Source organism: Oncorhynchus mykiss, chromosome 21 (assembly GCF_057628025.1).
Source record: "Oncorhynchus mykiss isolate SJ-2025 chromosome 21, ASM5762802v1, whole genome shotgun sequence".
NCBI classification, from domain to species: Eukaryota; Metazoa; Chordata; class Actinopteri; order Salmoniformes; family Salmonidae; genus Oncorhynchus; species Oncorhynchus mykiss.
Window position 1 is genome coordinate 39,559,490 of NC_143042.1, and position 12,302 is coordinate 39,571,791.

The following is a 12,302-nucleotide window of genomic DNA, read 5'->3' on the forward strand; positions in this document are numbered from 1 at the left end:
CTTTCTTTCTCTCTCTCAGAGGACCTGAGCCCTAGGACCATGCCTCAGGACTACCTGACATGATGACTCCTTGCTGTCCCCAGTCCACCTGGCCGTGCTGCTGCTCCAGTTTCAACTGTTCTGCCTTATTATTATTGGACCATGCTGGTCATTTATGAACATTTGAACATCTTGGCCATGTTCTGTTATAATCTCCACCCGGCACCGCCAGAAGAGGACTGGCCACCCCACATAGCCTGGTTCCTCTCTAGGTTTCTTCCTAGGTTTTGGCCTTTCTAGGGAGTTTTTCCTAGCCACCGTGCTTCTACACCTGCATTGCTTGCTGTTTGGGGTTTTAGGCTGGGTTTCTGTACAGCACTTTGAGATATCAGCTGATGTACGAAGGGCTATATAAATTGATTTGATTTATCTTATTTATTGTCATTAGAATGTCTTCTTTTTGAATAATACTGTTGGCAGTTTGCAGTTATCCATTCTCTGCTAGGGCTCAGTTACTTGGGGCCCAGAGAGGGGAGAGGTCAGGTTTGTCTTATCTGTGAATGTGTCTGTAACTATTCCTAAACCATGTGAAGGGATGGCGTGATTAATGGGGAACCAGTTAGTTGGCTCCACAATGTCTGTGTGCCAGCTTGTCCAGGAGAGGTTGTATTTAAGATGGGAGTATCTATAATTGACAATTGATATATGCCATTTGATGAGGTAATGTATTGGTCCTAAGTGGTACCAAGAACGAGATAGGAACTTCCTTTAGGAGACCATGTGAGTTGAGATGGGTGTGTCTTGGCTATAAATGATACTAAGAACTGTTTTGCAAGCACTCTCATGGAATTTATAGACACTGAATTGATCTGAGAATCACAGGGCTATGGTGAAGCTCATGTATAATTAAAGATGGGACTTTATAATATACTCTGACTTGTGTGTGGTTTGCTCTCTCGTGATTTGGTAATACAGGAAATTTCCACGAGATTTGGCGATGAGGAAGGGATGTGAATCTTCACTCGGTGACCGTTCCTGACGATCTAGGTAAATAAATCGTGCACGAGGGATCCCTCAAACTTGGGATCTTCGGGAAACCACACTTCGGGAACGAAGCAGATGGACCAACCTTTGATCTGAGAGGAAGCGAGCTGAGTGGATACCACATCTCATACTGAGTTTTTTTCCAAGAAAGAGGTGAGCGAACCACACACACTTGAAGTCGAGTTTACGTATACTCTGAGTGTGAATTCCTTTGTAAGGAGGACACCTTGGAGGCGTAAACAGGGCAGAGTCAGACCAGAGTAATCTGAGAGTTTGTGGACTCAAAGATACTCTGCCACTGTCCGGTTGCGGTGACCAAGAGCTGTCCTTACACTGAATTGATCACAGTGGGGATTGGTGCGGTCTGTGGGGGTGAGGGGCCAGGGTGACTGTGTGTTCTGTGTGAAACATGATACTTAGTGAACCCCTATTGGAAGAAGGAACTCATTCTGTGTGTCTGTGTGGCTGTCTAAGTGACCCTCAGAAGTGGTGAATTCCAATTATTTTAAATGTGCTAGCCTGCTACTCTGTGTGAGTGTTTTGTTATGGGATCGCTAGGTAATATTTGTAGGAGCGTTCTGTGTGAGCGGGGTAGGTTGACTCTGTGTGGGTAACCTTTCAAGTACTGTATGTTCTGTGTGAACGTCTGACCAGTTCTGTGTGAACATCTGACCAATCCTGTGTGGTTGATCCTTAAAGTTCTGTGTGAGCACCTAAGATTTTCTTACGTTTTATATGGATTCTGTGAATATTTGAAATTATGATAAATTGTATGTATGTATAATCAATTACTAGAGATTTGATAAAGTAATGCTGAGAATATAATTAGATACAATTTACACCACCCATTCGTAGACGTACATAGGTTTTGAGTTGGTATCTTTAATGGATAATTTGATAAAGATGAGGGTTTAAGCACTATTAAACTAGTCTGAAAATGTTGTTAAGGTCTGAAAATGTTATATTTTTTCTTCCCAGTATAAGAGAAGTTGCGGGATTTATTGAATGAACTGTTTTCCATAAAGTTAGAGAGAATTAGAGGGAATCTCAACGTATTTTATAATGTCATACAAAGCCTAAGGTTTTCCATCAAACTAATTATCATTGTGTGATGTAGTAAAGTAATTGAAATACGTTGCATAAGTAAACATAATCTACTTTTATTAAAAGGCGCAAGATCTGTTTCCTAGTCATTAAATGTCGATTTTATTCTTTGATTGCTAATCTATTCATTTGGCATGTGAGAATCATAGCCGGAGTAACTTTTAGACCTTTAAACTAGGTCTATTTTTCTGGGAATTGCCGATAGTGACGTGTCCAGATTTTACGAATACAGACAATTGTAAACTGGGTTTATTTTTGGAGAATCTTGGTCATTCACATAGCATTGGTGGTATAGTGGTGAGCATAGCTGCCTTCCAAGCTGGAGGCCCGGGATTGGTTCCCAGCCAATGCGCTAACTAAAATCGGAGTATTTGATTGTAAACTATTTGTATGTTTTGCCTGGAAAGTTATGTTCGCTAGTGTTTGTATAAGATATACATTTAACGTTTTAATAGATTGTTTAGGTTGATAGACTAATTCATTAGAAATAATAGCGAAGTGAATTTTGATGCAAGAAGGTGTCTGTTGCCTAAATTATCTGCTGGAATAATGTATTGAGAATTGAGTCATATTTAAATTACTGTATCAATAGAGGAGACAGTTACCTAAGTTAAAGAAATTCTAAATAGTAACGGAGAGATAATGGCGATAGGGTGGTGCCCACCGAAATGTTTTTCATTCTTATAGATTGACTGACACGTGTTATAATTTTGGCACTGTGTGTGTTATTTTTAAAATGTTGGACATTTCATAAGTGGGAAGAGGAAAGAGAAGAGAAAGTTGTAAAGTTTGGTTTTAAATCTTACGATAGAGGTAAGGAAAAACGTTGAAATGAGAGGGGTTATATTTTTACCCACTGGGGAAAAAAGAAATAGGATATGTTGAGCTGAAAGTGATTCAGGTGTGAATAAGGAAACATTGTGATAATGTATTCTGATGGTTATTGATTCTTGGATTTATTGTTTAGGTAACACCAGTGAATTTGAGCAGGAAAGTTCCTGTAGTCTAACATCATAATCGGTTTCCATTATGTGGAACTATGTCAGGTCATTAAAGTTGACTGCAGTTTGACTAGTTTTTATTTTTACAGGGTCAGTGCATCATTAATCACAGTTGTGTGTGTCTAATGGCAGGGTATTCCAGACATGGGAAGCTCTCACACTGAAAGCAGATTGACTAACGGTACTTTTCCTTAAGGGAGCCTGAACATTTAGAATCTTGAATACAAGATTGGAGTCAGTGTATAGAATAAGATTTTTTCCAACTCAGGACCTTATGCTTTCTATAGCTATTGGGTTTCCTAACAAGTAGTTTGAGAACCTGTTGGCAGAAGACTGAATGGGTATTAATGTTGAAAAGCAAGCTTGGGCCAAACTAGTAAGGTAGTATGTTAAGTGGGGGAGTATCATAGATTTTAATTATAGTTTTGTTACCTCTATAGTCAAAAACAATTGCATATGTTTTGGGACATTAGCTAGGTTGAATTCGGTTATTTGTGCTTTTCCCCTGATACATAGACATCTGTCTCAGGGGCATCAGTTGTTGTTTTTTTAGAAACATGCAGACTGTGTTTAATTTTATTGAGATGTAAACATGAGTCTCTGAGCAATTTTGTCATCTGAACCATTATAGTAGTGAGTTCTTGTGTAGTTTGTTGTTTGTTATTTGCATGAATTTATCACTGTATCATCTGCATACATTGGAACTTCAGACCCTGTACAGACAGAAGGAAGATCATTAATGTACGAAATGATTTAGATAGCTGATTAAAGGGGTTTGTTTATTTGTTTACTGTTTATTGTTTATTTTAGGAGTTGATTTAACTTAATTCAACATTGTATTATCTGATGTGTTTGAGTAGGATTCCTTCTTCCGGGACGGATGGAAGTTACCTAAATATGTAAGTTGAAGGAGCCATGGGAGAACACGTTTACATTTTAATTAAATACCTGGGATTAAATGACTGATTCCTTACGCTGAGAAATATACTACATTTGTGACAGAGGAAAGAAGTATTACATTTAGATAGTAATGGTATCAGGATAATTGTATCTAAGGGTAGCATTTTCACTTAAGCATACATATACATTGATGTTGATTAAAATGTAAATGTAATTATTTTTTTATCATTAGGTTTGGTTTATAGTTCACTTTTGAGTTTCTGAATTGATGTAGTATAATGAATACTAACAAAGTGTTTTGTGTTTTTTTCTGGGAAAATGAGTGTTTCATTGTCTCTCTTTGAAATGTTTCCTGGGACTATAATCTTGGGGAGAGTGAGTGAGATTGAGGCCATAAACTACCAAAGTGAAAAGGGCCTGGAAGTTTTTGTTTTTTCATTAAGTTTTGCAAATACACACACATAAAACATTTGTTATGACTATTTGTTGGTGTTTTTAAGATACTATGTTTGATTTGTTTTTTATTTCCTTTGTGTTTGGTGAGTTTTCCATTTCTTTTAGTGCAAAGGTATCTTAAAGGGGCACGCACGCACATGAGTTTTAATTAAACACGTTACTTATTTTGATAAAGGAATGTTCTGGGAACCTGAGATACAACAAGTAGGAAATATTTGATTATTTTTATAATTTGTCTAATATAGTAAAATAGACTTCTTTGAAGGGTTTTGTATGACCTCTATAATGACCTTCCGTTGTGGCTTGATCACCCTCATTGGAAAGCCATTTGGATAATGAATTTATGGTCATTTGTAGTACTGAGTTCAATATAATTTGTGTAATTTATAGATATGTTTGAGTTTACAGTTCTTAGCCATATTTGTAATTTGGACCACTGTGAAGAAGGAGAGGGCATTGCTTTTAACTAAGGGTATGCTGCTTTAAAGTCTATTTTCCTATGACCATAGGGGTTAACTCAGTTTTATGCTTTGTGGAGTTTTTTCAGTTTAGTGATTTTAATTTGATTAGGTTATTTGAAAAAAAATTATAATTCCAGTAGTAGTTTTGTTTTTTACATTACTCTCATGGAAAGATATATGTAAAAAATGGGGGAGGATTCAGTTTTTTTAGGTTTTGGATTGAAGTTTACACACCTTGAGTGATATGTGAAGGAGTGTATTGTTGTGTTTGTTCTATTCTATTCCCGATAGGTTATAGGTCTAACTTCCTGATCCTTTGGCTCTACGATGGAGTTGACAGTGTGATGGGGAGTATAAGCCAATTTGAAAGAACAGTTTCAATAGAATGTGTTGTTATTCTCTTTGAAATATGTTTAGACATTTGTATTAAGAATAATTGGTACAAGTAATAATTTATCATGTAGTTAATGAACTGAACTAAACTGTTGTTCTGATCTGTTCTTTCGGGGTTGCCATGAAGACGGTATCTTAATGCATGGAAGACATAATTGGACCGAATAGTGTGTGTACCTCAAAACCCCCTCTAACTGGCTGAAGAAGAGTGACAAAGGCGTTGCATAAGGCCCTGTCTGGACCACTTCTACCGAGAGAAAGGAACCAAGCCAGAAATCGGTGTACAGTATCAGATCTAAGCTATCAACTGCTTTTCTTTCATGCTTCTCTCAGGAGTGTGAGAGGAGAGTCCACTTGGTGTGAGCATAGAGAGAGATCTGTTCTAACCTGTTCTTATGATGCTGGTATACTGGTTGACGAATGGACAAGACATGAGTGGTAAAGATGAGACATTGAAATTGGGACATTATCATGGGCCATCCACTTTGAACTGTAAAGCTATATGAAGAAGAACGAAAAGGATGCCAGAAGAATCAGTACCTGAGAGAGGGGGTTGGTCAACTGTGCCATTAAAATTGTTTAGACGTTTGTGGTATCAGGTTGATTGTAGAGGTCTACACCATGTAAAATCATAGTAATTTAGATTAAGAATGCATTGAGATACTGATCTGTATTATAATCTTGATAATCAAGTTAATAGTAGAATTATGGGATAATTATACTGAATGTTAATATGAATGTAACTTCTGCTAATATTGATGTGTGTTAAAGTGAGTTTTTTACTTTGAGTGATAAGACCAATTTGAATCACTGAGGAATGTCATTCTAAATTTTGGTTGGATAAATAGTTGGGTTGTTAATTATGATTTGGAATATGAATAATTTCCCTGGCCTATTCTCTATTCCTGACTACATCTCTGAGCATAAGGACTTAGAGGGATGCCTGTCCTATATGTTGTGATGAGGCCTGGGTTTAGATACTGGTTCTCATGTAACTTAGGGTGCATTTCTATGTTTTGTTTTTATTTTCCTCAAATGGATTATTCCGTGTTATTAAACATGTGCAAGTTTGTCTTGTAGAATAAAGGTTGTAAAACTTAGTTTCAGAAGGGAGAAATTGTACATATAAGCTAAGGTATTTGACATTGAAGGGATTTGATTCTTTATTTTATTTGAAATATAAAGTATGTATTTACTGTTCTGATTCTCCAGAAGGGACAATGTCCCTGAGGGGAATGTGGTAGCAGAATCAGAATCAGTTAGGTAACATAGATAAATAAGATGTTTTATTGTCACGTTCTGACCTTAGTTCTTTTATTATGTCTTTGTTTTAGCATGGTCAGGGCGTCAGTTGGGTGGGTTGCCTATGTTCTTTTTTCTAATATTTGGGATTTTCTGTGTTCGGCCTGGTATGGTTCTCAATCAGAGGCAGCTGTCAATCGTTGTCCCTGATTGAGAATCATACTTAGGTAGCCTGGTTTCACTTTTGAGATGTGGGTGATTATTTTCCGTGGTAGTGTTTGTGCCACACGGGACTGTTTCGGTTTGATTACTTCACGTTTATTGTTTTGTTCAGTGTTCATTACTTTATTAAAAAACATGAACACTTACCACGCTGCGCTTTGGTCCTCACCTTCTCCCACCACAGACGATCGTTACATTTATCTTATTTATTGTCATTAGAATGTCTTCTTTTTGAATAATGCTGTTGGAAGTTTTCAGTTATCCCTGCTTGCTAGGGATCAGTTACTTGGGGCCCAGAGAGGGGAGAGGTCAGGTTTGTCTTATCTGTGAATGTGTCTGTAACTATTCCTAAACCATGTGAAGGGATGGCGTGATTAATGGGGAACCAGTTAGTTGGCTCCACAATGTCTGTGTGCCAGTCACTCCCCTCCGTGAGCTTGTCCAGGAAGGGTTGTATTTAAGATGGGAGTATCTATAATTGACAATTGATATATGCCATTGGATGAGGTAATGTTTTGGTCCTAAGTGGTACCAAGAACGAGATAGGAACTTCCTTTAGGAGACCAAACTGAACGATAAATTATAGCTAATGCTGTCTGGCTATGGGATACTCCTCTCTCAAGTAAAATCTTTCTTTGTGTAATGTTCCTGTAGATCTGTTATTCGTCATGTGAGTTGAGATGGATGTGTCTTGGCTATAAATTATACTAAGAACTGTTTTGTAAACACTCTCAGGGAATTCATTTATAGACACTGAATTGATCTGAGAGTCACAGTGGTGAAGCTCACATATAATTAAAGATGGGACTTTATAATATACTCTGACTTGTGTGTGGTTTGCTCTCTCATGATTTGGTAATAAAGGAAATTTCCACGACAGGTGGTTTGTGGTTTTCTCACCTCTTTGGAGAACCCTGGTTCTATTTGTTTTTTCACCCTTACTTTAGTTACACTCTATTACATTTTTCTCCATTGTAGAAGACAAGCAAAACCAAATATACCTATAGTATTTGAAGGAAAACTATTATTATTTTGAACAGACCAGTCAACAGTTACTGTACTCCAGGAGGGCTTCTATACATTGAACATGTCTTGTCTAGCGGTATATAACCAATACACATGACACACTTTATCCACTCTGTATCACAGTTTGGTTAGTGTGGTTCTCATAGGAGGCAATCTATCAGAAGGAGGATCCTCCTCTATTGGTCTCCTTACAGAGAACCCTGCAGTTGTCCTAGAACACTTGTCTGATTGAGAACGTACTAGTTCTCCCATGACATCATAATAAAATGGCCCCTTCCTCTGAGGCTATCAATATAGAATAGATGGTTCTGTATTACACATGACGCACATGGCACAGATGCTAAACTTGGAGAGCTCAAAGAGAGTTCATTAGCTGTTATATGTGGTTTGTAACTGATTTCAGATAACTATATATATCCAAGTAAGTTTACAAAGAACTGGTTTGCTGTGACTGCAAGCTGTCAGTAGAAACATGAAAAACAATAGCAAATGTGAAAACAACTGACTGACACCAGAATAGACATCCTGCTGAAAACCACAGAGACACAGAGAGCAGGTTGGAGGGTCCTGTGTGTACAAGGCCAACAGGCCTGACCAAAGAATAGATATAGCCTCGTACTTAGAGTAGACCTCAAGTACCTGTGAACTTGTTAGCTGTGTGGGTGGATGTGTGTGTCGTGCTATCAACTCATCTAAAACAAGGTCAAGACATTTCATTGGAGATATGACTTTAAAACAATAGCTTGTGTGCCTTACTTATGCAAGGACTCCCTGGAACTCAATTACAAAACTACACCCTCAAACAAATGAGTCTTCATCCTACAGTTCTCTACTACCGGTTTCATTTTGAGTGATTGTTGCTCTTTGTTACTGAGCTACACTTTATTATAACTATGTTGAGGTTAGTAGTCATGATCCAGGGATGATGACTGTTTGGCCTGTTTGGTGGCTGCTATTTAAAGATGCTAGAAATGATTTCTAACATGTTATAAATGTGTAATAAGCATTTAATAACTATATTACCTTGTAATAGATTCTTCATAGCCGCATATAGTATTTTGTGGAATTTAATTGACTGCTATTCCGGCTACACACATGAACTATCACAGAAAAGCACGCTGGTAATGATACTTCATCCAATTAGTGGACATTTTGAACCCTTCTACATGTTGCTGCCAACTCTACTGTTGAGACAGTTATGGGGACTTCCACGTTCACTGCTGCTCCCTGTTGAAAAAGAAACGGATTGCAGTTCTGCAGGGTGCACTTATACATATTCACATATCGTCAATAGTTTGTGAAAACTGCTCCGTTGCAATGTGAACATTGTCAAATTTGAAATCAGTCTCTCAACCATGTCAATTCGGTTCAAAGTATATTTAGCTGAGAAGTACATTTTTAGTTCAGTCTTTTGTTATGGAGAGAGAGAGAGAGTTGGGCTCTAAGTGACATGGATGTTGGTGGTTTTGAGGGTGCGTGAAAAGAGAGTGTGGTGAGGACTGACGGTCATTGCTGGGGGTTAGAGTTGAGTTTACGTGAGTGGATAATCTATTCACGGCAGTCAGAACACCACAGAGATCTGAGATACAGGATACAGCTAAAAGAAGGCAGTTTGAGAGGCTCAAACACCAGCAATAGATACATATTTACAGTTATTTTACAACCAACCAACCTTTTTTACATGAGCATAGGCTTGATATGGTTGTTGCACACTGAATCTGTGGGTGAAAGCATGAAATTTAAGGACAGAGAAAATATGAATGAAAATCAAACAATTCCTCTCTATGAAAGTAGTTGAATGTTTTATTTGATCAAAATGGAACAACAGTATCAATGTAAGTAATTGTAACTTACAATGAAAAAGCCACAATCAAACATACAGTGTAGAAAACACAGAATCAATGCAAATTAATAAAGAGGACAGGTTGACATTTCAGTCCATGTTTTTGTATCTCACACTAGAGAACACAGTGTCTGTCTCCATGGCGCTCCTCTGTCTCCCGGCATTTGGTTTCTTGTGGACGACGTTCAGAGCGGCGTAATGGAGAGTAACAGGCTCTTGATCCTGAGAGGAATAACAAGTATTAAAATCTAAATATTTGGTATTATACTAAATATTGTGGAATAGTGAAACAATCCTCTAATAAAATGTATATTTTCATATTTTGATTGAAGGAAAAATACATTGATTCAGCAACAACTAAACAAGTGTTAGATCAGGTTACCTGGTTATCATGACTGGGGACTGCAGGAGTACTTGGCTGAAGGTGGGTTCCTTTTAATCAAACACATTAATCAATATAATCATTATCATAATACAATGAAGAGCGTTTATGACCAATTTTGACCAAAACATTTCAACTAATGTAACTGTACAAACAATTGATAAGCATACTGGATCTTGCACAATATTGTCGCTTACCTATGCACTTGCTCATCTTGTACAAAACACAAGTAAGGACAATGATGAGGAGGACACACAGACCCAACGCTACGCCAAGGCAATACATGAACAGAAGATGGTCCTCCTTACAACCATCTGTGAAATATCAAATAGGGATGGAGAGAGACACAGACACTGAGGGATAAAGCTATGACAATGTTAGAGACACCAACAAGACTCGGCCTGATCGGAGTCATATTTTATTCTCTCAAATACAAAGATATCTGAGTGATGTAGGAAAACAAAAGTATCCGAACTTTGATTATGTAGATTATTATAAAACAGAATGTCAGACGTATCACCTACCTTGAATGTCCAGCTTGGTCCCATTGCCAAACATTATCTCCCCACATGAGGCCACAGCACAGTAGTAAGTCCCAGCATCAGAGGGTGTGAAGTTCCTCTTGGGGAGCTTGTAGACACATATCTGTGTAGGAGACCCAGCCTCAGGGCTCTTCTCACACTGATCACTCCTGTCTCCATGGGTGTAAATTATTCCTGGACGGGATTCTCCTGAGCCATGTCTGAACCAATAGACACTGTGTCCTCCTGCACAGGTCTCAGTGTGTGTTGTACAGTTCAGAGCCACAGAGCCTCCTGGCTGGACTGACTCAGACACAGGCTGCTGGAGCACAGACATGCTGTTGGACTCTGAGTCTGAAGAGAGTGAGTAACTAAAGTAAAACTAAGATGTTGATGAAAAACATGAAAAGCCATGTATTCATCAGCAGCATTTGATGAAGCAGCTGTACAAACATACCAACATACAGGGACACACATTTTGAAATTAAAGAAGCAAATGTTTAGTTACCTTTGACAAATAAAACAGTTCCCTCTCCAAATGTTTGCTCATAGATGTCTGTAGTGGAACAAAAGTATGTAGCTGAGTCCCCTGGCTCTGTCTTGGATATGGTCAAGTTACAGCTGTATTCTCCTCTCCTCATACCCAAACGTTTGGTCTCAGTAAAGTCCTTGATAAAGTTGTTGGAATAATAATTATCTTGGCCAACATAAAGAGATGATGCCATGTGGAGGGGTTCCTGTCCAAAACTCTGCTTGAACCAATGAAAGCTGTTCACCGACACATTAGGACAAAAGCAAGTGAGAGTCACAGAGCCTCCCAGCTCAGTAACCATCACAGGGGTCGGTTGGATTACGTTTGGTTTGGTGAAAGCACAAACTGTCAAAGCAAACAAACAAAATGGATCAAAGACAAAGACATGGATAAACCATTTCTACCCATTACAGACAGAACATCCACTTCACTCATATTCAAACGACATACTACAAATTAAAAAAAGGAACTCAATTAAAATGTCTTACACTTACCCAAGTTGATGTAAAACAAAAATACTTCTCTATTCATCATTGTAACATTAGTCCCTTCTGCACTGTATAGTCTGTGGGTCTGACAGTGGGACACTTTATGTGCACCTAATATAGGATGGCACTTTACATGGACCTTTCATGCAGTAGGAGGGAACACTGAAACTAGAGATTTTATTGGCCAACTACAATCTTAGTGTGTCCTCTGGGTTACCATAGTCTGAGCTTCCTGGGAGTTACTTTTTAAGAAGACATTACAAAGTAACTCAGAGTTACTGGATCAACCAGTCGAATATTTGCTTGATACAACTGTTTGTTTTTTGAGAGAAATGAAACATTTACTGAAATGGTTTCTCTTTTGATGTTTGGACAGAAAACAGTAATTGATCTCTAGTGCTGCTAATACTACCGACTCCAACCCAGCCCAGCCCAAAGGCTAAAATAATCATTCATAATGCACATTTACCCACCACTGCATAAAAGCCACATTTCTGGCTCTTGATTTTCATCATCAACATTAAATACTGACATTAGTTACAGCAATAGCATTGAATAATATACATTTTTGTTGGCCTAATTTCTGACCTTTGTTTGATTCCAATACCTTGTTTTTTTCATGAAGGGAGAGTTAACAAAACTATTGAGACACTCAATCTTTATCTGCACTTTGTCCTTTTGTTGAATGTTTTAGGGTTCTTAAACGTT

At 38.0% G+C, this 12,302-nt stretch overlaps 1 protein-coding gene across 1 annotated transcript; it reads right to left on the reverse strand.

Annotated features, from left to right (window-relative positions):
- Positions 1-9,606: 9,606 nt before the first annotated feature.
- LOC110518041 (uncharacterized) lies at positions 9,607-11,697 on the reverse strand. The gene is made up of 6 exons (XM_036957954.2): positions 11,601-11,697; positions 11,083-11,451; positions 10,578-10,928; positions 10,251-10,367; positions 10,054-10,103; positions 9,607-9,893 (listed from the first exon to the last, which is right to left on the reverse strand). Exons 1-6 carry the CDS (start codon positions 11,638-11,640, stop codon positions 9,762-9,764), a joined length of 1,059 nt encoding a protein of 352 aa, XP_036813849.2. The 5' UTR covers positions 11,641-11,697; the 3' UTR covers positions 9,607-9,761.
- Positions 11,698-12,302: the final 605 nt, after the last annotated feature.